Below are 26,298 nucleotides of genomic sequence, written 5' to 3' on the forward strand. Positions count from 1 at the left end.
CACACACACACACACACACACACACACAAACTGGGAGCAAAGTTGTATCTACGCCATATTAAGTTTTACAAGGTGAAACTAAACCAGAGAGCATGGAAGAATTTGCCATGGACACAGTAAGAAAATATGAAACTCTACACACTTTTTTTGCGCAACTGACACCCAAAAACCCCAGCTTGAAAAAAAGAAAAATATTTTGATGATCACTAGGCAACAACTCATCTTGTTGGCAACTTTTTCAGGGTTCCTGAATCCATGGGATTAATGTTTTAGGTTAATGCTTAGGTTAATTTGGCATGAAGAAAACTCATTTTATACATCCTAATTTAAAAACACCATCACGTTGTACATCCATCCTTCCCTCCATCTACGAGGGAGACATGCTAAGTTAGGATATTCCAGTATCATGCAAGCATACAACACAAACCATAAGCTGCCCTCAGAGAGTAAGCAAACCCTTTTTACTAATGAATAGTGTTTACATTTTTACTCTAACTCTGACATTAGATCAGGTCGGCATATAGCTGCCAGTTTGTTGAACTGGAAATCTAAATTCGTAATGATGTCTGGATGAAAGTCCATTTCAGGAATGGAGATGGTATCAAGGTTTTGGCATGTCTCGGGTTCTCCTTCATCTGCATAGCAGTACGGTTCATGATCACTAAGCTCCATTTTTGGAGTCTGGAGTTGAAAGAGGCTCTGCAGAGGGAAAAAGTTATGTCATTATTGGGCCATAAAAATGCCATTATTATTATTTATTGTGTGGTACAAAAACACTTGAAGGATGTGACAAAGTCCAATAAAAAATTGAAGGTTATCAACTGTAGCTATTCATTCAAAAATTATTATTATTATTATTATTATTATTTATTTTTTTTGCACTTGGGGAGCAAAAGCTGGCCCGTGTAGTGCAATTCAATAGAAGAAAAAAATATAGCTCTAACTGATAAAAAAAGGTAATGCTAGTCCCAGTCAAAAGGAGTCAGAACACAGAGTGCGCATGGTGTTGCACAATTGCAGACTGGTCAAAGTACCCAAGCTGTCCCGTGTCCACTGACAGAGGCACCTACCATGGGACTGTTAGCAACAGAACTGGACCATGGAGCAATGGACCTTACCTAAATTAGAAGCTAAATTGAAGCCGAATTACCTTATTAAGCTGAATTAACAATGCTTGTCTCATATGAAGGTCTTCTGAGTAGTTAATAGATAAGTTTCTGCTCATCGAGTCCTGGATGGGGAGAAGATGTCAGCCTATCAGCTATGTTCAGATCTTACTATCAGCATAATATTCAATTCAATTAAATTCAATTTTATTTATATAGCGCTTTTAACAATGGTCATTGTCTCAAAGCAGCTTCACAAAAAATTCAATATATTTTTTTTCAGAATATGAAAAACATTTGAAACTTTGAAAAATTAACTTTGCCACAGTGCCAAGAGTATTTCATTTAAACAAAACTCAAACTTTAATAATTTCAGAATGATTTTACTGACCTCTACTGACACAATAAATTTTACACATGTATACACTTACAAAAATTAAGATTTCATTTTTATATTATGTTATGTATTTAGGATTTACATTTTATGCCATATAGTATGTCTTAAAGAGTACAGCATTAACATCTTACCATCACATCATAATTCTTGATCTGCCGATAAGAATGTCTTGTTGAACTCTGAAAAGCGCATGCAGAAAAAATAATGTGTTAAATACAGTGGTACCTGTGTTAAGTATAACTAATTTGCCAGTGTGTTATTTTGCTTTGCTCTTATTTCTTTTAGGTAATTTAAATCTTTTTGGTTTAGTTTTGTGTCTTACCTGGTCTAGTCTATGTTCATGTCCTTCATATTTGTCTTAAGATCAAACTAGCTTTAGGCTACATGGTTCTAGATATGTCTAGATTCTCTAAACAATTTTTTTTTTTTTTTTTTAATTATTGTTTACTGTTTTGACATCTTATACCTTGTGTTTATGCTCTTTAGATCCAGACCTAACCTGTTAGGCCTTGTTCACACGGGCGTTAAAATCGAGCGTTTTTCTGGCATCCGTAGCGTCTGGTGAGCGCTGATCAAGCGCCAAGGGTTTTCTACAAATAAGAGTCAATGAGAGTTCACACGGGCTTTGGTGAAGTGCGTTTGTCCGGCTGTGCGTTTACGGTGTCAAAAATGTTGCATGCAGCTTTTTTTTGGCGTTCAAATCCCACCGAACGCAAGGAAACCGCTTTTAGTTTTTTTCGCGTTCATTTTACACTTACCGAATATTTTTCCATGATCCTACATGCTATACATAGGGAAATGAGGAAAAAAAAGCAAAAGAAAATATCTGAGCAATGTGGCATTGCACCAGCTGCAGCAGACAATCAAAAGGGGAAACTGATATCTGACAGTAATTGGAAAACTTTTTGGAAATTTTCGCATTTTTTCATAAACCACAAAAAACTTCCTTTAATCTGATGTTTTGCAGTCAGAGGGTGAACCCAGTAGCGGCGGCTTTTTTCTCTCTCCCTACGTCGCCGTATTACGAGAATTTTTAAAACAAGAAAATTAATGTCTAATATAGCAAAATGGTCTATATTTAAGGGAGGCACCTTAAATAAAACGACAAGGGCTTTCATATCCAGTTTCCGACACTGCCTCCACAGGTTAACACACAAACTACAATTTGGGCTGCAGGCTGGCGTTAGACAGAGACAAACGAACGCCAGTGTAGAAGTCAATCGAGCGCCACTACAAAACGCAACATAAACGTCTGAGACGTTTAGAGTGCGTTAGTTTTTCCAAAAATTTTACGTTTGTGTGAACAAGGCCTTACAGTGAAAAGTCAGACATTTATTGTCCAATTATACAGTGCTACATTCTAGAGTTTATGCAGGGTGCTTGATGTGTACCTGAATCTATTTTCTTCAAAGATGCACATGCTACAAAACAATCTTGCTGTAATGCCAAATGCTAAATGAATATTGTGTAGTTCATAGAAGTATTCTTTTAGGTACTTTTCAAGTATAAAGACATTTACATTTACAGTATTGTCACCAGTCTTTGTGAGTTCAATATTAGGAGAAGACATTTAAAATGTATTTTAAAGTCTAAAGGTTTTGTAAAAACTATAGCAGCATGGATGACATTATAATTTTTATTCAAAGTTCAGGTCAACACCATGATTACTGGCAAATTATATAAATTCATATTAATGCCAGTTTAATGGAAACTGGCAAGTTATATTAATCTTAAACATTGTGGATCTTAAAGTTTAGCATTTGGATTTGCCAGATAAACTTGATATGATTTTTTTTTTATCAAGATGTAAATGCAGATTCTTTTCTTTCAGTTGCACTGCATGTACAAATGTTTTAAAATGCTTGCTGTAATATTATCTTCAGTGAATAGAGGATTCATCTACAGGTTATAAAGTAAATGTTAAATTTTTTAATGGCGTCACAAATCTAGCAATACAGACATTGTGTAAACGGGAATACACTGATTTTTTTTTTTTTTACCATAGTAATACTTACCCGTCTTAAAGATCTCCTAATCATTTGTTGTTCAATGCCTGATTCAAAACCCTGCAGAAAATAAATAAATGAATAAATAAATAAATAAATAATAGGGATCTGATGTTTATCACAAAGATGGTCAGGATTGATTTATTCTCTGAACCCTCAGCTTGTGTGAGTTATTGTCCTGTCATTATCATGTTTCTAAATAGTTGAAAATGCTAAAATGCTATCTGAGTTAAGGGAAGCCTAAAATCATATTGTGCTAAAAGAAGCTTCCAAATTAGTGAGAAACTAAACTAAATCATAAATGTTTTATACAATATTGAACACATATAATGACAACAAACACACAAAGGTTGTGTTAATTTTTATAGTCTTCTTTCTTACGTGTTTAATATCATAGCAATAGAAATGTTTAACGTGTTTAAGGTCATGACACAAACAAAGCAGCAATAGTTAAAATACTGAATAATAAATTGTACTGTGTGTTGTACCAGATCGGTGCTCAGTGAGATCACATACATTTTGAAGCAATGACTCCTGTGTTGAAATCACATTTTGAGCACCTAGAGGTTTGGTTGTATTCAAAACGTTCTCGCTCATGTCCAGTTGGGGTATTTTGGGTGGCATCTTTATGAAAAAGATAATAAGAACACTTGTAACACAAAGTTACTACATGTCCACATGCTCCTTTGAACACTCACATTATGAATCAAAACTTCTAATTCTGCATTTACGTGCATTTTATATGAAATATAATGACTATAAATTACTTTCATATTTTACTATTTGTAATAAAAATATACAAGTGTAAGTCAAAAATTATCCGCACTCTGGTTATATTAAAACCTCCGTTGGCCGCACTGTCTTATCAGCTCATTTCATTTCAGACTACTGTCTCCTCAGTCACTGCTGTGCAGGTGTAAACATGTTACATTAGTTTATTTGTAACAGCAGTGCCCGCAAGAAATTAATGCTCCACTTGTAATTTCTACAAAAGGAGAGCAGCGTGCAGTTATTCATGTTTTTTTTTGTGATCTGATGATGTACCTGGTGCTGAAACAATTCACAGAAGAGCATAAACAAATGCGTTTGGATATCTGCAAACAAAATTTGGACCAATACTTTAAGGAAGTTGAAAGTTGCTTAAGGAGAATTATTACTGGAGACAAGAAACTGATTTATCACTGTCACAATTCTTTTTTAAGTTAAAGTGCAGGTTAATCTGCTTTATTTTTACTTTACAGCAGTGATTACGTTAGTGTGCACTCACTTGAGTGTCATTAGTGATGTTCCCTGTAAATTTTTTCCGATAAAACAGTATTTCTGTAGGTGTGTGTGTGTGTGTGTGTGTGTGTGTGTGTGAAACTCGAGAGAGGAGGAAGGATTAATGTGTAAGACAAGCAGAGGGAAAGTGGAGGGGCTTATTCCTCCTCTTCTCTTACTTTAGCTTTACACACAAACACACAGCGTGATTGCGCACAAACAGACAGTTACACAGTCCTTGCGTGCACAAACGCACTCACACAGGGCATGCATATTTTTTATTATTTGTTTTACTTTTAGGTAAAGTGCAGGTTAATTTGTTTCATTTTTACTTTATGTTTTGGTATTATTTATTTTTATGTTTTTTTTTTTTTTTTGGGCTGTGGAACAAATAATTTGAGTTTCTATTATTTCTTATGGGGAAAGTCACTTTGAGTGTTTTTATATATGAGCCTGATTCCGAAACCAATTATGCTTTTTTCTAAAAGTTATTTAAAATAAATTCTACAGCCAGAGTGCAGATAATTTTAACTTACCATCGTATAATTTGATAATGTATTTATGATGCGTAACAATAATAATGCATTTTCAGTAACCTTGCAGTCTGTGCCAGGTGTCTCAATGTTGGAATTAATAAGATACCAGTCAGGAGTCTCATCACTTGGGATCATAGTTTTCTTTTCTTTGCAGGAGAGCAGAAGAGCCATCAGAAGCAACGCTGTAGACACACAAAAAAAGGCATTTCCATTGTTAGATTTGTAAGACATGTCTAAGGATATACTTTAAAGACATCTTTAATTATTAATGATTAACATGGTTCATTTCAAATAGTTACAGTACAAATGCAATCTGTCTTAATCTTGCAAATGAAACAGAAAATAGTTTATAGGGCTAAACAAATTTACATTTATCTACATTTATCTATACTATTTTTGCCAAATTATAATACTGTACTGTATACCTTTATTACAATAGGCATTCATCCAATATTTTACCCATTCATTCATAATTTTGTAACTTTACTGTTTTGCAAAGAGAAATTTTTTTTTGTTCAGCTTAAACTGAATATCTATTTGGATGCCCTGTTCATTCTGACTCATTCATTTTCTTCACTCCTTATCCTGTACATGGGACTGTCAGGGATAACCCCTAGAGGGTGCTGAGAGCCCAGAGATGTACTGAGTACTGACTTTATGTCCCAGAATGCACCTGGGTCTGGTGATGGGGGCACTCACCTGAGCCACAGTGACTAATTGGTTTGGCTATAAGTAGCCATGTTATGAGTTCAGTCCCTGTGTCTTGCATCTGTTCTGATGAAATGCTGTTTTGTTAATCTGTTCCTGTTTTGTTTCGTCATAGCCTCTGGTTTATTTTGTTAATATTTTAGTTGCTTGTGTTTGTTTGTTTCTCTTTATTAAAACATCTGAATTGTTAACTTCTGCATTTATTACTCGCCTGCAACAACCCCACAAACATGATAGGGGCACTAGGAGGGGTTCCAGTCCATCTCAGGGCACACACACACACACACACACGCACACACGCACACACACACACACACACTATGGATAATTCAGAAATGACAATTAGCCTACTGTATGTCTTAGGACTGTAAGAAGAAGCTCACCAAGCACCTACCATGCACGCAGACCCGAGTTGAACCCTCTGGACATGCATATTGCATGTGTCACCCCATTTGCATCATTATTTTTAATTCTTATTTAAATAATAAACAACACTCATGCATAATAATATAACATAACTGAATCTTGTCTTTACCTAGCAGTAAGAACAAAGCGAAGATTATGATCCCAATAGCACTAAGGCTCGGCTGTGCTGTCACAGCTCTGCGAACATTGCAGTTGGATGTGATGGTGCAGTCGCAGACAGTGACGGACAGGTTTTGAACAGAACCAAAGCCCTGGTTGTCTGATATTTTGACTTGAAACTCATAATAGCCTGAATAGACGTTCTTCTCTCTCACTAGATTTACAGTTGTTCCTGTAAAGAGATGACATTAGTACATTTATTATGTTATATTAATGCAGCAATGAGATTTTTTTTTATACAACGTCAGTTATTTATAGTTTAATTTTTTATAGCTAAAAAATAATTATCTGGTTTAAACCATCCAGGAATTAATAGGTAAAATTTATCTATGGTTCATAATAATAATAATAATTAATTAATTAATTAATTAATTAATTAAAGGACTTCATGCATTTTGATCATAGAGTATTTTTGAATCTATTCGATGAAGCAGTAGAATCTAATACACTGTTTTAAATGAATAATAAATCTATTGTTACAGCTGTTAAATTATAATAGCTGTCACAACATATATTTTAAAAATTTGGACATGAGATGTTATTTGTCCTATTTTCACCACAGATATTAGAAGAATGAGAAAGTACTTTACATTTTACCCTGCCTTCAACAACTAAATAGATCATTTACAAATACTTGTAGTGGAAATTACAAGTTACACAAATAAATTACAAATTAAAAAAAAAAACAAGTAAAAACAAATTACACAAGGTCAATCAGAAATCGGTCATCTCAGGCCAAAGTTATTAAAACCTTTGTTGGTGTCAAAACCTCCTTTATAGACAGTAACTGTTTTCACTGGTTGATGCGTTGAATACAATATTGTCATGTTCCACATGAAATAAAACTAAAGACTGTAATTTAAATTGGTATTTATACAACAATTCCAGCATGATGTGTAATAAGAAAGCCAGTGTGGGTGTGGCTACCCGCTAGGCTAGGCTAGGCTAGGCTAAAGAACTAGTGGCTTTGTCCCACATTAATTAATGTGATCTCTTGTTACATTCTACATACATTGCTACACTGTATGTCTACATAAGTAGAACAAAGCAAAAGTTCCAAGTTAGCTAAAAGGCAGTCTCTTTTGTATTTGTTTAAAAAAAAAAAAAAGGGACGTGAGTCCAAACTAGGTGTTCACATGTATTTACTGTATACCCTGGTTCTATTATTCCAGTTGTAGGTAAAAAACATTGATGATAGAGTTAAATGTGTACCATGGTTCGGTTCAAGCCTCCATTTTTCCTTGACATCTCCCAGGAGCTCATAGTGGAATGGTGCGCTGTATGGTGGAAGATCCAGATCCACAGCTGTAATGTTAGTCATGGTTTCCTCGTCTGATAAACAAACATTCACTTTGTTCATCTTTAATATTGGCATATTATCATTCTGATCTCCTAGGTGGAGGATCACTGTCCCTGTCCCTGTCAGTGGAGGTTGAGCTGTAGATCAAATGAAAATTAAAGAACACTGGTGATTATTTAGCCAATGGAACATACTCTGTTTAAAACAAAGCCAGAAGGAAAACTTTCTTCTGCTATTGCCCTGCAGGTTTCTGGTTAGGAAACTGAAAATGTTAAAGAGGTATAAGAATTACGTTGGAATAAAACCTTACACAAACAACATTAGGCGAGATAACTTGCAGGATATGCATATTAGCAAAAAGCAGCTGACAGGTAATCTAAAAACTGCGAAGACTGCATGTTAATCACTTTTTATTTCATTGAAATTCATGAGCTTTAAGTATTCCAAATCCCTTTTCTTTGGACTTCTTTCTGATATTGGAAGAACATGTTTAGTCACTAATCACTTAATAAAGCTTAATTTTGTAACATTATGCAACATTTAAAGTCCAATTCTATCAAAAAGAGCATTTGCATAATGTTTGAACTTTTCTTTGGCAGACGTATGTTGAAATTCAGAATTCAGAGAATTCAGTTGTAAGTATGTAAAGTCAAAATTTGCAGTAAGTAAAAAAATTGAAAAAAAATAAATTTTTAAATTGTTAGAATAATATAAAATATCAGAATTTTGATATATTATGGTAAAAATTTTGACAATTAAGACAGTATTTTGATACACCATTTTGTCTGGTAGGCTTCCACAACATCTAATGCCAGTAAGGTGTGTAAGGTCAAGGTTTTATTTTAAATTGCATGAAAAACAAAATAAGAATTATATTGTATTAATCATAAAAGTGAAAGTCAGTGGATCATCTATTATGTTTCTTACCATTGTCCACAACATAGACTATGACACTGTAGGTACTGTTTATCACAAGTGGTGATTCTCTGTCCATAACCTTTGCCACAGAAACCTGGCCAGTCTTTGGATCTACATTCACCCAGTTATTTTTGTCTTCTCCTTTAACATAACTAGAAGAGACAGAAATATTAAGATGTTATCAACATCCAGTTGTAGTTTTTGGTTGTGTATTTATTTAAACAATTTATTGTACTGTGCATTTTTAGTCAGTGTGTTTGAGTAAGGTTTTTTCACATTTCTTAATTAGAAAGTATGCACATTTTTCCAGTTTATACAATTATACTTAAATTATCTAAAGGTTATAAGGGTTAAGCGATGTTTAACAGGTAACCTTGTGGCAGCTAAAATGTTGTGTCACTTACTGAAATGAGCTTCCAAATGACTTATCCGGGTCTTTGGCTGTAAGGGTGTCCAAGAGGGTTCCTACTTTTGTATTCTCCATGATTACTATTTCTTTAATAGCTGGTACAAATTCTGGTGGATCATTGATGTCCTCAACAGCGATGGCGACTGGGTAAAGCCTAGTTAGTTTAGCTGCATCCTTGCTGGAACTTTCAGTGAAAGACTCTACATCCCATAAACCCTGTGAAGTAGGCTTGTTTACTTTACAGAAGAAGTAGGGGACCTCATTTTCCACACTGATCGACACATTTCTTGAAGTTTGTTCCTCATAATCCATTGCCTATTTAGTAAAGCAAAAAACAAAAAACAAAAAAAACAAACTTGTGACATTAAAAATGGAAAAAAATAAAGGTTATTATTCACAGTTCAAAAGCAATTAAAAAGTATGCAGCATCAGGGTATCAAAATTAATTTTATGAATTTGTGGTGGTCTGGGAAAAGCTTCATAATTTTGAGGATAAGACTAAATGAGATTCAATGAGATAAGATGATAAGATTTCTTGAACCGAATTTAGTTTGGTGTCTCTCATAAGCAGAATTAGCAAGATAAATTAAGTTAAAAGAACAAAATGAACATTAATTAAAATAATGAGACGAGAACACTAGAACAGTCTATACCAAAAATTTGTAATTTTTTGTAATTTACAAAGACAGTTTTCATTTATTTATTTATTTATTTATTGTCAGTAATAGTGTTGACAATTCTACTTTTTCCTTTTTACTTATGGGTAACTAGGTTTAAAAAAACTATAAATGATCTTTTGCATTAATATTTACTCTCATTAAACTTCTATGTAGTTCATCTGTAAAAAAAATGCACATTATTTGTGATTTATGAAGATGGCTAACGCCATGATTTAAGATGTTGCTTTCTGGCAGCATGAATTTGTTATTTTACAATCTAAAGCTGAAATCTACTGTACAGAAACCTGTGTGTGTGTGTGTGTGTGTGTGTGTGAGACTTTCTGCTAGTGTCCAAGTTCTGGTCACAGAATAATTTGACCATGTGAAGCGATTTTCCTGCCTGATACTAATGCATGTACGTAGTTTCACTGTGTGTGCAGTCTATAAAGACATTATATCCAACACAGTTGAGAATATTTGAAATTTTTACAGCTTAAAAAAAAATAACCTAAATACCTTAACAATAGTCAGGATTCCTTCATTAGTTTTGGGGTCTGTTTGGATTTTAAAATAGTTCTCTGGATCTCCATGAAGAGTGAATTTTGCTTTCCACGCTGGTGAACCTCGTGTGTCTTTGTCCATCACCTGCAAACGCAAAACATCCACTCCACTCTCTCGTTCTTTTACCTTTCCAGGACCCTAAAAAAAAGATTATTGGATAAATAAATGCGTAAATAATGCTTTAATAATGTATTATATTTGTATTATATTTAATGTATATATTATTTGTTTATCTGGTAAATAATTGTTTGCGGTGACCTTCAGTTTAATTAGATATGAGCAGATTAATAAGTTAGTTTTCTCAATGATTTACAGTAAATAGTTTAATACTCACGGTATGACCAGTGATTTCAGGGAGGTGATTGTTATGGTCAGCTATGTTTACAGTCACAGTGCTCGTGCTGGACAACTGCACTTTTTCCCCATTATCTTTGGCTTCTATCAGGAGAGTGTATTTTTGTGCTTTCTGGAAATGATAATGATAATATATGATAATAATAATTTTAATAGTGTTATTCCACCAGGGGGCAAAACGCAGAGGCAAAAACACTATGACAAAATGTGCTGTTGCTTTGTTGGCAACCTAAACATGCATGTGGTATAAATTCTTCCTCAAACAAATTAATTTAGGTATTTAAAAATGGTTTAAGTACTATTTCAATCACACATTTTACATTTTTGTCTTTGGGCCAGTATTTATTTATTTATTTTTTGCTCTTGTCATATTGCTACTGTACGTGTAATGTTACCCATTACCTGAAATGTTGTAATTCTACAGCTGTTTAACCAACATGTAATTTGTTAAGCACAACACAATTATTTCAGGGAAACTGTAAGATTGCACATAAATAAAAAATATCAGGCCTTAGATCACCTCAAGTTCATGTTCTAGAATCAATAAAACTTGTTCAAACTAGGCTCTAAATCTCTAAAATTAAAAGTAAGAGGCTAATCCAGGACTCTTATTCTTAATCAAGTACACTTTACTTTATTTAAAGTAAAAGTAATATAAAAGTAAATAAAAGTTGTAATTCTGGAAGATTTGGAACCATCCAAGTTGGGTAAAAGTTTCCGCAAGTCACTGTACATGGTTCAAATTTGTATAGTTTTAAAAATGATTGTTGCTCCCCCCCCCCCCCCCCCCCCACACACACACACAAAGAGTTGTTTAAATAATGATTATTAAAAAGTAATTTCTTTAACTTGTGTTGGTCAGTTCAGTTCTAAAAAAAGAAAAATAATCTTCAGATAGCCTTATAAAATATTGTTGGGGAAAAGATCTTTGCACAGTAGAATACAACACAGTATATAGTGACCATGGAGATGTACTTACCTCATAGTCCAAGCAGCCTTTAAAATAAATACTCCCTATATTCTCGTTCTGAGTCATATAAAATTCAACATTATCAGTTTTTGGATTGGCTGAGACGAGTCTGAACCGGAAGGTGCCATTGGGGGTGTTCATATCATCACCATCTGATGCAAAGACTCTCAGAACCAATTTACCTGTAAAGATATTTTGTTTTAATACATAGTAGCTAGTTGCAGCATTAGAAATTAGTAACATTTTTTTACACAATGTGCATATAATAAAAAGTCATGACTGAGATATAAGTTATTATATGAAAAATTTAAAATGGGAATGCATAGGCCATTTTATTAATATTTTGCTTCCAAAGAGCCAGGTGTGTTTTTTGTGGTTCTTATTTCTTGCAAGTTTTTTTTTAGTCTAGGACCTGTACCTGACCAGTTTCAGAGGAATGTTTTTTTGGTCACATCTATAAATCATTCAAGCATAAAAGCATAAAAAATATCTAACTTGAAGAATGAACCCGTGAGAAACAGGTGTACTGTAGGTGATGACAGATGTTCAGACCAGTGATTAGTATAGCGGTGATACTGAATGCTGCTTGGTTGTTACAGGCAAGAACAAATAGTTTTGGTTTCCACTGGAGGAACCTAGTTCACTGCAAGACTTAAAATCTACTGTAATTTATATTATAGTTATATTATATATTTTATTATATATATCTTATTACAATCAATGAAAAAGAAAGGACAGAGAAAAGCTCATATATATATATATATATATATATATATATATATATATATATATATATATACAGGCCAAACCTTTATTTTATTTATATAGATAATTATAGTAAGTTGATGTACTTGCCTAAACACTAGTTTTGTAATCATGTTTATTTTTAATGGAATTTAATTGTGGTTATTATTTTTGTTAAATTAACAAAAACTTGATTAAAAACCTTAAGAGAACGTTAGGGCTAGTTTAAAATGTTTTGTAAATTAGTGACTGAAATGATACAGTATATAGTAAACAACGTATGTATGGTGTTATGCCACCTTGAGGTTCAGATTCGTTGATTCTTGTTTCATAATTAGGAGGTTTGAAAACAGGGGCGTGGTCATTAATATCTTGGACCTTGACTTCAACACCGAGCCTTGTGTCTACCTTGTTATTAGAGACATTCATTGCTTCAAACTTGAGCTGCAATAGGGCAAAAAAAAAAAAAAAATGCATTAACCTTTACACTTGTGTTAATCATACTGTTTTTATTAATAAATACATTTTAATGAAGATGAATACTGAATTATACAAATACCTTATTAATATAATAAAGTGTCACAGCTGAGGTGAGGATAACTGTAGTTATTTTTAAAATAAGTGTCTCTCTATTTGTTAATGTCATTAGGTCATACATACCCTGAGAACAGGAAAGGCCTCATGGTCGACTTTTTTATGCACAAGAACTTGACCAGTTTTGCTATTGATACTCAGGACACCTTTGGGTTCTAGGTCAACACCACTGCCGCTGAGTACGAAATTTACTAAATATTTCTTATCCACACTAATCTGTAAAAAAAACATAAAAGGGGTTAGATAGAATAATAAGTAAGAAAATCTTGAAATGCCTTGGTAAGCTTGCCACTATAAAAAAATTGGTTGATCTTCACTTCTTCACTGGCTCTCTAGTGGTTTTAAATAAAATGAGCCTACCCCATGTAAACATGTTGCTAGCTACTAACATGATACTAACATGCTGTGCTGCTAGTATTATGCTAGCTATATTAGCATGTTGCTATCAATGTTGTTAGCATGCTACTAACATAATGCTAACATAAGTAGCCTGTTGCTAGCATGACCCCAATGCGATTAGCATGTTCCTTGCGAAATGCTTACATGATTAGCATGTCACTAACATGATGCTAGTGTGATTAGCATATTGCTAGCATCATCGTTAGCATTTTGCTAGCATAATGCTAACATGATTAGTATATTGCTAGCCTGTTGCTTAGATGACTCCACTGCGATTAGCATTGCTGGCATGAGTCAAGAAACGTAGCCGTAGTGTCTATTCTATGTTCTGATGCAGAGATAAATGTCTTGCAAAATGCTTGCTAGGGTACTGTTTTGGTGAAGTTGGGGCAAATTTGGCCACCTCTTGCACTCCAGGGGTACAACTTGCAGGGTATGTTCTGACACAGCTTGCAAGCCCCTTCACATGTGGTAAATTTGAGATTTCTACCAAATTCTGGCTCTGTTTAAGAAACCGTCCAAGTTGGTACGATTTGACACCTCTTTCATGGTTCTACGACAAACCATACAGGACTAGTTACGCACCAAACTTTTGTACTTAAGAAAAAAAATAATAATAATAAGCCTGTAAAATAATAATAGTGCTTTGCTTGACAAGCACCACTAATGATAGAAGTTTTAGGTGTTTTAAAGCTTTAACTATACTGGTAAGGTAATCAACAAGTCATAACGTCAGTTGTACAAGCATGTGCACTTACAATTTGTCTGCTCATGAGGATTTCATATGTTCCTGTTTATCTGAAGGAAATTGATACTCACAACGCCAAGTGGATATGGGAATGGGCCAGGGCTTTCTTCTTCTATAGTAAAAGAGTCGATGATCCATGTTCTCTTCTGCCTGATTTTGCTGAGGGCTGAAACTGTAACTATGAACTAAGAGAAACACACAAAACCTTCATGAGCTGTCATAATGACACACATTTTACCTTAATAAATATTAGATTTTTAAAATAAGATTTAAACAAATAAAAAAATTGTTGTCTGCATTATTTTTGCATTTTTATTGGTTTGCATCAAAGAATTTACTTAAACAAACATTATTGAAAAATACATTTCTGCTTTTATAACACAATCCTTTTTTTTAAGGTTGACATAATTTGAAACATTTTACACCCACCAACTAAAGTGAATAGTGAAATTTTCCAGTTACCTCAGTTTGTTATTATTGTGTTGTTGGTTAAATAGCTTAACTCTAATTTTTTTGTATAAAATGACGTCAGTCATTAGTTTAATACCCTCACAGGATGAGGCCTTGAGGTAGAATAGCAATGCATTTACTTATTTAATAGAACAGTTTACTGAATAGGTGTAGTGGTCCCCATTGGTATAAACAGGCATGGTGAGAATAGCTGAATTTCATGAGGCCATCAACACTGGTTATACTTTAATATATTAATGTCAATATGGTCAGATACATTGCCAATGAAGCACTAATCTATTTCTCAAACTTCATTTATGGGTGGGCGGCACGGAGTGTAGTGGATAGCACTGTCACATTGCACCTCCAGAGTCCAGGGTCGATTTCCGCCCTTAGATCTATGTGCATAGAGTTTGCATGTTCTCCCTGTGCTTGGTGGCTTTCCTCCAGGTTCTCTGGTTTTCTCCCACAGTCCAAAAACATGCAGATTAGACTAATTGGCGTTCCCAAAATTGCCCATAGTGTGTGAATGCATGTGTGAATGTTGACTGAAGGTCCTACCACGGTTGTGAAAATAGAAATAAATACAATGGTCACTATTGGCCTCCAATGGTCACAAATGGCCTCCACAGTCCTTAGCTGGACTAAAGAGGTTCCTAGATAGATGATGGATAAATATATATCTGGCTGGCGAATCTGTAAAGTAGCCCATTACTATGACTGTTTAAAAGAATTCTCTTAGTTGACTGCCTGACTTGAAGAGTAAACATGGAAAAAGTACAGAATAAACACAGGGTAGTTTTAGACAGAATTAGCAAAGGAGGGAAGTGGATACTTCCAAAAATGAAGATTGTCTCATTATTTTAAATAATGAATTTTTTTTTAACTAATTTCATTAAACTGATTAAAAATAATAGTTTTTAACTGCTGCAAATTTAACGAAAAACAAATAGTCTGGTGGCTAAAGGCCCCTGTGTCAAAAGAGACAGGGCCCCAACCTCACCCAAACAGGCTAAACTGGATTTCAATTTAGCATCAAGGCAGGAGGTGTTTTAGTAATACTTGTAAAATCCACAAATGACTCACTGACATTTGAACTTAGACTGAACCAGACACCTGGATCAGGTAAAAGTCAATCACTTTGTTTTTTTCTTTTAATGTAGCTCCTTTTGAACTGTACTGTATGTTTTTTTATTGGATTAACCTTAATGAAACATAACTGATAAAAAAAAATTCAGAGCAATTGCAGGAACAGTTACAAAAGCGTTGAAACCCTTACTATTAGTTAGAATATTTTTAAATGAAACATTGGCTGTTATCCTTGTGCTCTAGTTAGTTCTAATTCATATGGGTTAGAAGAAAAGTGACAAGTCATGTACAGACTGGACTGAAAATAAGAGTAAAAACAAAAAAAGTCCTTGCAGAAATCTGGAAAGCCATTCCTCAAGACTACAAAAATAAATAATTAATTTCTACAAATGCAATTGTCAACAGATTATGATTTTTCTGTTTACTTAACAGGTATTTGGCTAATCTAACACATATTCTTCCATTTACATTTACATTTACATTTAGGCATTTGGCAGACGCTATTATCCAGAGCGACTTACAAAAAGTGCTTTAATGTTTACATAATTGGATACATACTTACACTGGGTTAACTAGGTTAATAACCCACTTTTCCCTGTTCACTGCGCATCGGAATGAACACGTTTTCCCCACTGAACTTATTGTGTCATGATGCTTTGAGATGGCATCATAGGAGTCTGCTGGCCCCTGGTCCAGCCCTAACTCACGGTGCCCAAGCCAAATGGTTTAATCGGACTTTGCAACAATTTTAGCTGATTAAAGCCAATTTCTGAGTTTGATGCGTAACCACTGCTATGAGTGGACGACCTTATCGACCAGCTGAGCAAGGCCTGATTCATATTAATACTGGACCTAATGAAGGGAAACTGGCAAGTGGCCCTGGCCAAAGAAAAAATGCTTTCAATATGGAACATGGTCCTCCCATTTGGTCTGCATGAAGCTCCAGCCACATTCCAGTGACATTGTACTCTGCCACCACTGTCCATACGCTGCAGCCTACTTAGATGACATGGCCATTTACTTGTGCAGCACTTGGGCTGATAAAACCCCAGGGAAAAAAAGTCTAAGCCATCCGCACCTATATCAAAACAGGTTTATGCTTTCTTGGGGCTTGTTTTGTGCCTTACTTCTCGAATCTGCTCAGCAAAGGACAGATAAAAAAAATACAGCTAAACTATTACCTGGCAGGGCAGCACTTTACATTGGTCACCAACCACGTTTCTCCACAGTGGACAACAAGGACTAAAACACTGAGCCTTGCATCACCCAGTGGTTCCTTTCACAGCAGGAATCTTGCACAGAGCCAGAGCATAGCATGGTAGTGTGGATGGCCTCTAAAGGCGCCATGCTCTCTTTTCATCATCTGTAACAAGCTTAAAGCTGCGTTGATGGTGTGCCTACAGCCAGTGCCAGCTCCTTGCACGACCAGCAGAAAGCGAACACAGGATCATGATTACTTCTGCTACACACGGGAGGCATATGCCTTAACTCACCAAGGCTGTGTATTATCAGCTACCGTCCTGCTTTCCTATTAAAGGACAGGTCAGGTCAGTGAGTAGGATGTTTTGGGAACCTGTCTCATGGCTCTCTTTGTTTCCTAGACTCTGAGCACTCTGGAGATTCCCAGATGTGCCTTACCTGACCATGGCTATTCTCAGTGCCCCTGAGACTGCACCTGCTGCACTAGCCTCCATTTTCCTGCCTTGTTTAAAACTTCACGCTGGTATATTAATTACTGGCCTGATCATCTGTCATCTGGTGCACCTGTTTCTTACTGGTTCATGTCGTAAGTTAAATTTTAAAAATGTAATATTATTTTTTGCTCGAAAAAATCATTGGTCAATGTGTGGCTTAACAAACAAAAGCATTTCTCTGGCCTGAAAATGAGAATAAAAAAAGCCCTTCAAGAAGTCTCGACAACTATTCCTAAAGACATGATAAATAAATAAATAAATAAATAAATACAAAATAATTCATTTTATTTATCATTTAAATTAAATATTTAAATACAGATGCTATTTATTATCAACAGATTTTATATGATTTGTTTGTTTAATGAGTTATCTGGCTATGCCAACACACATCCCTGGGCAGCTGGCGGAACTAGCGCTAGATATAGTGCCACCCTCTGGCAAAACAATGATTAAAATGTAAATAACTTATAATTTTCGACATAAGTACACCACATAGGTGGGTATTATCAGATTCTTATGTAGTGCATACATTTTTACTATTACCTGGGATTCCTGGTTCATTAGCTATTCGCTATTTGCCTGTGTATGTATTATGTCCCTATTCAGCATTAGTGTCCGCTACATTACCAATAAAATTAACAGGCATCGAAATGTTCTTAAATTTTTTGGAGCAGCTAAAAAAGTCTTAAACACCGTGTGTGTATTACTGGCCCTGTCATAACCTTGTGTGCACACATGTAAGGCCATATGTACTAAAGCTCTTTGATGACTGACAGTTAAATAATTAACTGTTATTAAATCCCCTGTGAAGTAAGGGATGCATAGAGTCAAATGTCCCAGTGCTGTTATGCCCTATATCAACACTTATGTATTGCCTTTTTAAATCTCCAATTACAGTAATCCACTTGGTCAAAAGTAACTAGTGTATAATAACATTTTTGTATCACAAAAAATAATACATTTATACAACGCACACCTTTTAAATTATGATTTAAAGGTGTGTATTATGTATTATAATGCAACAAAATACAAAAGTATTCCTGACTTACATTATACATCTGCATTTCATGAAAGACCACACAAAAATCAGTAAGAATTAAAGATGAATTTCCTGCGCAGAATAAATAATTAGTCACACATTCCAGATGTGTGACTAATTATTTATTTTGCGCAGGAAATTCATCTTTAGGCAATTTGACCTTTTCCTGGTTACACAATGCTTTCACATGCCCCTTCATATGATAAATATTCTAATATAAGGCTATATAAAAATATCTATAATATAAAATTTGTGTAAATGACTTTGAAAAAGTAGTGTAAAAGACTTTGCTAAAAAGTGTTCTTCTACGCTATACTGTATATGAAGATTTTTGGGACACTATATTATTTAAAAAATGCCTAAATACAAGATAATTTAGTCAAGTGATGAAAGAACTAATTAGACAAAATGCATGTTAAGCATGTTGCTTGCCTGTCATGCAGGAATGTTCCCTGTAGCACGTGCATACTGTATACTCCATTGACCTTGCATTTACTCATAAAAGGCAACACAGTCATTAAAAAAAAAATTTCCCCATACCAAACGTTATGGGAGCCACATTCAAGTCTTATTTCACGCTTTCCTATACAAAATTCATTCTGTCAGTCTTTGCACTTAATATATCAAATATCACATGAGTTCTATTGATTCTTTCTATGCTATTTACTTGTTCTGACATGCTTTCTCTTTCCACTCACTTATTAACAAAGATTAACAAATCTTTTTCCTTTGTAATTCCAAATGTTTGGGGAGACGAACAACATGACTTCATAAACAGAGATAAGTAAAACTATTTTTTTAACAGTGACTTTTAATACCCATTAGAAGAACATTATTAAATGCCATAGTTATTTTTAAAGTAATGTTTAATATTTTATGTAAAGTTTTGAGTTTTGTGTATCTAATCTTGCCACCCCGTATAGGACAAGGGGTATAGAGAATGAGTGCGTGAATGAGTTTGATTGATTACATTGAATATATACAATAAGGATATTCCAGCAGGGTGCTCTGAAGTTGCATCACCACCAAAATGTTGATTATTTTCATTCAAAACTCACTCACCCACTCACTCACTTAGTCATTGTCTATACTGCTTTATCCTGTATACATGGTACATCCTAGACAGAGGTTGCTATTTATTGGCCCACTTTTTGTAAGTACTAACCACTGCTTACTGGAAATGCTTGCCCATTTGATCTGCTTTTAACACAGCCACTGCCTAATACATCTTAACAATTAACAAGCTTACAATTCTTCACCTTATTAATTATGATTAGACAAGCAGTGTTATTTACTTTAGCTGTCAGTGGTCTTAATGTTTTGGCTGATCGGTGTATAATTGCATTTTTATTGTGAAATGTGAGCAAGGAATAAATGTGACAGCACATTAATTGTGTCATTAAAAAAAAAAGGAAGAAAAAACGAAAGTCAGTGGCATAAAATCCTTTATTGTTCAGTTTATTTTACCCCACCTTTGTCTGTTTTGACAGCAGCATGTTTCTTACCTCTGGCTGTTTACTTTCACACCGTTGCAGCAGCGCATCGTCATTGTTGCCAATTATGTGTTGATTAAAATCCAACTTTTTTTTTTTCTGTCAAAACGAGGTGTGGTATATAAACTCACACGACACATCTTAAAGCATTCATACACAAATCTGAATTATTATTATTATTATTATTATTATTATAATTATTATTTAAATTAAGAAAGAAATGTACATTAGGGGTATTGAAAATTTTGCCAGCGCTTGTTATAGAATTCAGTTTTTCCATCCATCCATCTGGGAACCTCTGTAGCACCTAGGGACTGGGGAGGCCGATGGTGTCATTTCTATTTAGTCCCATTTAATGACTAATCTGCATGTCTTCAGACTGTGGGAGGAAACCCACCAAGCACGGGGAGAACATGCAAACCCAGACCCAACACGAAAATCCAACCCAGGACCTGGAGGTGTAAAGCAACAGAGCTAACGACTAAGCTACTGTGCCGGCAGTTTAGTTTTGAATAGGATAAGATAAAGAGAAATGTTATGGGAAGTTTCCCTCTGTTATTCTTGGCTGCAAATCCATGAATAATATATGTCATAAAACAAATATTGCAAAGCAAAAATACCGGCAGGTCTAATCAAGTCTGAGTTTGCTGCTGACCAACTGCTTTCATTCCTAAAACAACTTTTAATTCAAAAGCCACTACTAGATAAACAAACACAAGACTAGTTTTGCAGAACAGCTCTTTATTCGATATTATGTATATTCTCATGACTTATTTATATTATTTTAATGTTAAGTTAAAGTCTTATGTAGGGCTGGACAATAATTTGATATCAATATATATCGCGATAGAATTTTTTTTAAGCACATTTCGATATTTCGACAGTTAAATATATGAGCCAACGTTTTTTTTCTCTTGCACTGCGAAATTGTAGGTAATCGTCTCCCCTGCTGGGTCTTAGTGCTCATCTCTCACTGGTATAATCAACATCTGTGCACGCGTGTTCTGTTTACTATAACACTGTGACCACGTGTGTGTGTGAAACATATTTAATTTTGTGTTTGCTAGCGTATAAAACAAAAGCAAGTCTCATAGAGGGTAAAAATCCATTTTCCTTCAGAAAATGAGTTTGTGTGTCTGTGTATGCGAAGCCGAAAGGAGTTGGGGGTGGGTGGGGGCTGTGTGTGTGTGTGTGTGTGTGTGCGCGTGCTTCTGCTAATTCTACTAATAAGCTGAGTCTGAGAGTTAAAAATTTATAATAGTTTATTTCACATTTCTTGTTTGTAAAGGCTAAATACAAATAAAAAGTGAACCTTATTTTTTGTACTATTTTTATAAAAAATAAATTTAAAAATAAAAAATGTTATATAGGCCTATATATATATGATTTTAATAGGAGGAGCCTGGAGGTATTATAGACTTTGCAAATTCAGTTAACAGACATCCATTGTGTGTGTCCTCTGCAGTTTTTTCCTGAGCCTTTTTAATATTGTCCATATCGATATCGGAATTATATCGTATCGACCAAAATTAAGAAATATATTGTGATATAAATTTTTGCCATATCATCCAGCCCTAGTCTTATGCGATTATTTGACATTAATGTTTATATTTTGTAATTAAATTTTTTTTTTTTACAGGTTTTACTTTATTGTTTTGATGGTCTTAAATAAATTATAATGGTGCTCATGTTACAAGCTCTGATTATAAATAATTTATTTGTAATACTTTTAAGGACACATCTAAACCAAAAAAAATTAAATGTGGTGTTTATATAAATCCTGTAAAAAGAAAATGTATCCTTTTCACGTTCAGTGTGTGTACATGAAAATTAATGTAAGGTACATTTGACACAATTTGCATTTAATAGATGCTTATCATACTGTATTGTTAAATTTAAATTGCTTATTGACGTTGCCATCCCCTTTCCAGAAAGACTTAGAGACATGCTTTCGATCTTTCAAAAACACATCCTCATTTTTATTAACTAGGTCAAGGACTAAGAATACCATAACGAACATTTTGTATTGTCTAGCTGTTTACTAACTGTAATGATGATGGGATGATGTCCTACATTTCTAACACATTAGCAAACAGATAATTTTTTTTAATAGCATTTTTCCTAGGTGATGTGTTTGGTGTGCAGGATCATTTGGTATGATGTAAATCGTTTTTTGTAACCATTTTTCTGTCCGAAAAAAATAATTATTTAATTCAGCTAAATTTACATCTACACTGCCTGGGGAAAAAAAGTTGCACATTCTAATATTTCTTTTGACTCCTATTAGCTTTATGACGGCCAGGTAATGGGTAAAAATTATTCCTCGTGCTTCCAGAACCAATCTTTGACAATTTCAATTTCAATTGGACTTGTTAGTCTAACACATCTGATGCTTAATCAGATTGCGATCATGAGAGTTTGGATGCCAAGGTCGGCAGCCTTGGGCTTTTTGCCTGTTGGGCCCTATGCGTTGTGGGCTGTGGTGCACTGGATGTTCTGGTGCTGGTCCAGAGGCTTGTACAATGGACACTATGCATGATAGGTGCATTGCTTCACACCTTTCCCTTCTTACCCTGATGTTTAACTAGGAATGAAAAATTGTGTTTTGGCCAAAAAGGCAGAATGTACAGAGATGACTCCCTTCTGATAAAAAAAAAAGTCCAATCGGACTTTTTTTCTCAGTTATATGCCCACTATTATTTACAGTACCATAAAATCATTGTATTATGCTAAATTTGTTCAGATTTTCATGTATGACCTTCTCTTACAGCTAAGAATGAAAACGGATGGTTATGCTTATATTCATATGCTCCGAAATGTTTGTTTTTTTCAGAGGAAAAAATGTTTTCCAATGACATTACAAAATCACAGTATTTTCATGCATATATATATATATATATATATATATATATATATATATATATATATATATATATATCTTTTTTTTCTTATTCTTTTGTAATATGTGTATCCAATATCAAATTATAAAATACATATTGTGCATGACAAATCCCTTTTCAAAGTACTGAATATCGCTTATGCTTCTTTAGCCAAAGAAAATAAGAGAAATGTTGTTTTGGCATAGATGAAAGTTCTTTAAAGATCAATTCAGCTGAGTTACTTAAGTGAAGTCATCTAATTTATTGCTTATACAAGACACATTATTGCATAATGCCTTTGCCTGGTTTCACATTAATTTCTGTCACTGGGTATAAATACACATCCATCAATTCTGAATACTTAAACATTCATAATTGCTCCAGCTTTTCTTTATTTTGTAAAAAGATTAGCCATTTAACAATTGTAAAGTAATTATGTAGATTTCTTTCATATAATAAAATTATTAATGCATGGTGTGGTATTTTAATCATTTGTTCAGTCAAAGTCTTTTGTTTTTTAAATTTAAAATTTAAAATTTAAAGCACAAAGTTTTGTTAAAGGGATGTGTGCTGCTTTCAGTTTGTCTAATAAATCATATATAGCTTGTCTATGTTTTTTATATTTTATTTCTAAAGAAGTTACTGTAAAAGTTGACTAAATTCTTAATCCTATTTGTACTTACGAAGTTGCTCATTTCTTTATTCTCAGTGAAACTTAAACTCTGTTAAACTTGCGCTTTAAAAAAGCAAATTTAAATAAACGTAGAACCATAATACTTGCAAGTGCACTCAGTCCAGATTGTGGCTGTGTACCCACATAAACATGTGCTCCAATAAGCCTTAGGTCCCCATGACCCCTTGACTGGTTCCATCCTTCCCTAGACCACCTTTGGTAGGTGCTAAACACTGCATACTCCACAAAACCTGCTGTTTTAAAGATGCACTGACCCAGTCATCCAGGCATCACAATTTGGCACTTGTACTCTTGCACATTTTTCTGCTTTCAACACATCAACTTAAAAACTAGACTGCTCATTTGCTGGCTAAGTTATTTCACCTCCTGACAAGTGCCATTGTAATGAGGTAATCAGTGTTAACCTTTCACCTGTCAGTGGTTATAATGTTATAACTAATGAGGGTATATTAATAAGACTTGTATTACAGTACTTTCTTTATTTAGACTTGCTTTTAATAAAGTACATATGTGATATCCATACACCAGTCCTTTTAAAGCTGCATTGCTGCATTTTGTTTTAAAAAAGCCCATTTAGTTTTTGTGGGGAGAAGGAAAAACTTGAACATTTAAAACAAACACCTCTGAATTAATTGCAGTTTATTGAATTAATCTACAGTGCAATTAATTTAGCTTTGATATACTATCGAAAAATAATCAAGAAGTTTTGACTAAAAAAAGGAAGCTACAGTGTACTGAATATATTGTCCTTAATTGAGGACAAATGTAGTGAATTTTGCTGTAATGGATCATGCCCGACTTATGCAATAATGTACTGATTTATACTACAGTGTAATGAATTATACTACAATGTGCTATTGCAATGTGCAATTATGCTATGATGTACTCAGTTGGCAGATCTGTCAAACAAGTAGAAGCGCATAGAATATTGTGCACTCTTATACTTTATTACAAATGGGTGTTTGTTTTAACCAGTCAGTTTAGTGAAATAACTGAGATGGCACACACCATATCTAATTCAATGTTAAGCTGGTACTCTGGCTATTCATCTATCTAAAATAGTAATAATAAAAAATAAATAAACACTGAGAAATGAGAAATTGAATAAGTACCTGTTCCCCAACACCAAGAGGTTTTTATCATAATAATATTCTTAGACCCTGACTTATTTAGACTAGCAGTAGGATATATGCTGGAGGGGTATTTTGTTTGTTTAAAATCACTTAAAAAAATATAAACAGATTTAATGTAAAAATAATTTCAATAAAATATATATTTAAATCTTTACTATACATTTTATTATTTGTATTAAATCATATTTAATTTCTAGCAGTGCCCTCTCTACTAAAGAATTGTTTTCGATAAAATAAATTGTATAACATAATTAACATATTTAAAGTTTGAAAAAAATATGATTTATGAACTGAAAGCTATGAAAGCTAACTTATAAATAGCAGCAACACAAAACCATTTTATTTGAAGTGCTCAGTGATGACATTTCAGTTTGTTGGCTAATTATTAACCTAGTCTCAAAAAAAAACAAAAAAAAAAAAACATTTGAATGACTGAGGGCAAGTTCCTTTGATGCAGCACTAAAAAATGGTTTAATCACCGACCCCACCCCTAACTGTAAGACTGTGTCACACAGTATAATTATGAAGTCTAAAAATTGTGCTTTAAAGAACTTTAGTGCCGTCTGCCCTAGGAATGATAAAGAACCATCTACGTGAGTCGCTGCACGTTTCTAAGTTGTCAGAGTTATAGTTAATGATAATGAGGCATGAAATTCATTAAACTGCACAGGAAACATTGTTACTAATTAAAAAAAAAAAAGATAGGCAAAAAAAAAAAAAGACATTTATAATTATTTGTGAATTAAAACAGCCTTCTGCAGTCAAGACCAGATCCAACCAGGATCTTGGTTTAAATATGTGGAGAATTTCTACATCAATCAGAAAATATGCAACAGAAACACTTACCAGTATAAGGATAAGTGCGAGAGTCCACGTCTTCATCTTTGTAGAAGTGAATAAACAGGTATGATCTACGGGGCTGTAAACCCTTCACCTTCTTCACACACTATTCTCCTATTACAGCAAGGGGTGGAGTGTGTGTATACTGTATATGCCTGATGGGTGTGTGTGTGCTGTCATCAAAACCAGCATATGTCGCATACAAGAGAACATTTCCTGGAAAAAGTTTTGGTAATGCGGGAGCATTTTCTCCGCATGGAACACAATTTTATTATTATTCAATGTAATAATTTTAACTTTTATTTTATTATTATTATTTTTTTTTATTTTTATTTAAACCAGCAAAAGACATACATTATATGTGGATTTATCTTGAACATCCAATAGTGTTAGAAAAAATTTTACCATCCAGAAATATTTTTTTTCTTTTGTTTTAAATATAATATTTTGCTGGCACTCAGGAACACAGATGAGCATACAAGTGCAGGTCAGTAGGACGTTATCAGTCAAAGTCAGTGTACAGTACAGGTAATGATCTGGTAATCAACAATCACCATAGACTAGGCAAGAGCAAGCAGAGAAAAGCAAAAACGATAAAATCTGTGAGAATAACAAGAATAAATAAGGGTTGGTAAAAACTAGCACAAACCACAGAGCATATAATGTACTTTTCCATATGAATGTTGTTTTGACGGAACATATTTACTGTGGCTGTACATATATATAAAATGGA

The 26,298-nt window shown here is 34.0% G+C and overlaps 1 protein-coding gene across 1 annotated transcript; it reads right to left on the minus strand.

Moving 5' to 3' along the window:
- On the minus strand, positions 1 to 25,637 carry LOC128510068 (cadherin-like protein 26). The gene is made up of 17 exons (XM_053482045.1): positions 25,572 to 25,637; positions 14,326 to 14,439; positions 13,174 to 13,323; positions 12,813 to 12,957; positions 11,779 to 11,951; positions 10,780 to 10,911; positions 10,401 to 10,583; positions 9,221 to 9,540; positions 8,826 to 8,968; positions 7,811 to 8,035; positions 6,549 to 6,770; positions 5,366 to 5,487; positions 4,026 to 4,133; positions 3,519 to 3,569; positions 1,635 to 1,682; positions 1,151 to 1,231; positions 1 to 699 (listed from the first exon to the last, which is right to left on the minus strand). The coding sequence occupies exons 1-17, from the start codon at positions 25,605 to 25,607 to the stop codon at positions 487 to 489; spliced, it is 2,466 nt and encodes an 821-aa protein (XP_053338020.1). The 5' UTR covers positions 25,608 to 25,637; the 3' UTR covers positions 1 to 486.
- Positions 25,638 to 26,298: the final 661 nt, after the last annotated feature.

The sequence above is a fragment of the Clarias gariepinus genome, chromosome 22 (assembly GCF_024256425.1).
Source record: "Clarias gariepinus isolate MV-2021 ecotype Netherlands chromosome 22, CGAR_prim_01v2, whole genome shotgun sequence".
In the NCBI taxonomy this organism is placed as follows: domain Eukaryota; kingdom Metazoa; phylum Chordata; class Actinopteri; order Siluriformes; family Clariidae; genus Clarias; species Clarias gariepinus.

Bases quoted from the DNA above. Each gene is read 5' to 3' on its own strand.
- LOC128510068 (XM_053482045.1), bottom strand. From the start codon at position 25,607: ATGAAGACGTGGACTCTCGCACTTATCCTTATACTG. The intron at 14,440-25,571 runs GTAAGTGTTTCT...TGTTTCTCTTAG, and splicing joins TCGCACTTATCCTTATACTG to TTCATAGTTACAGTTTCAGC. The intron at 3,570-4,025 runs GTATGTGATCTC...TATTTTCTGCAG, and splicing joins AGGAGTCATTGCTTCAAAAT to GGTTTTGAATCAGGCATTGA.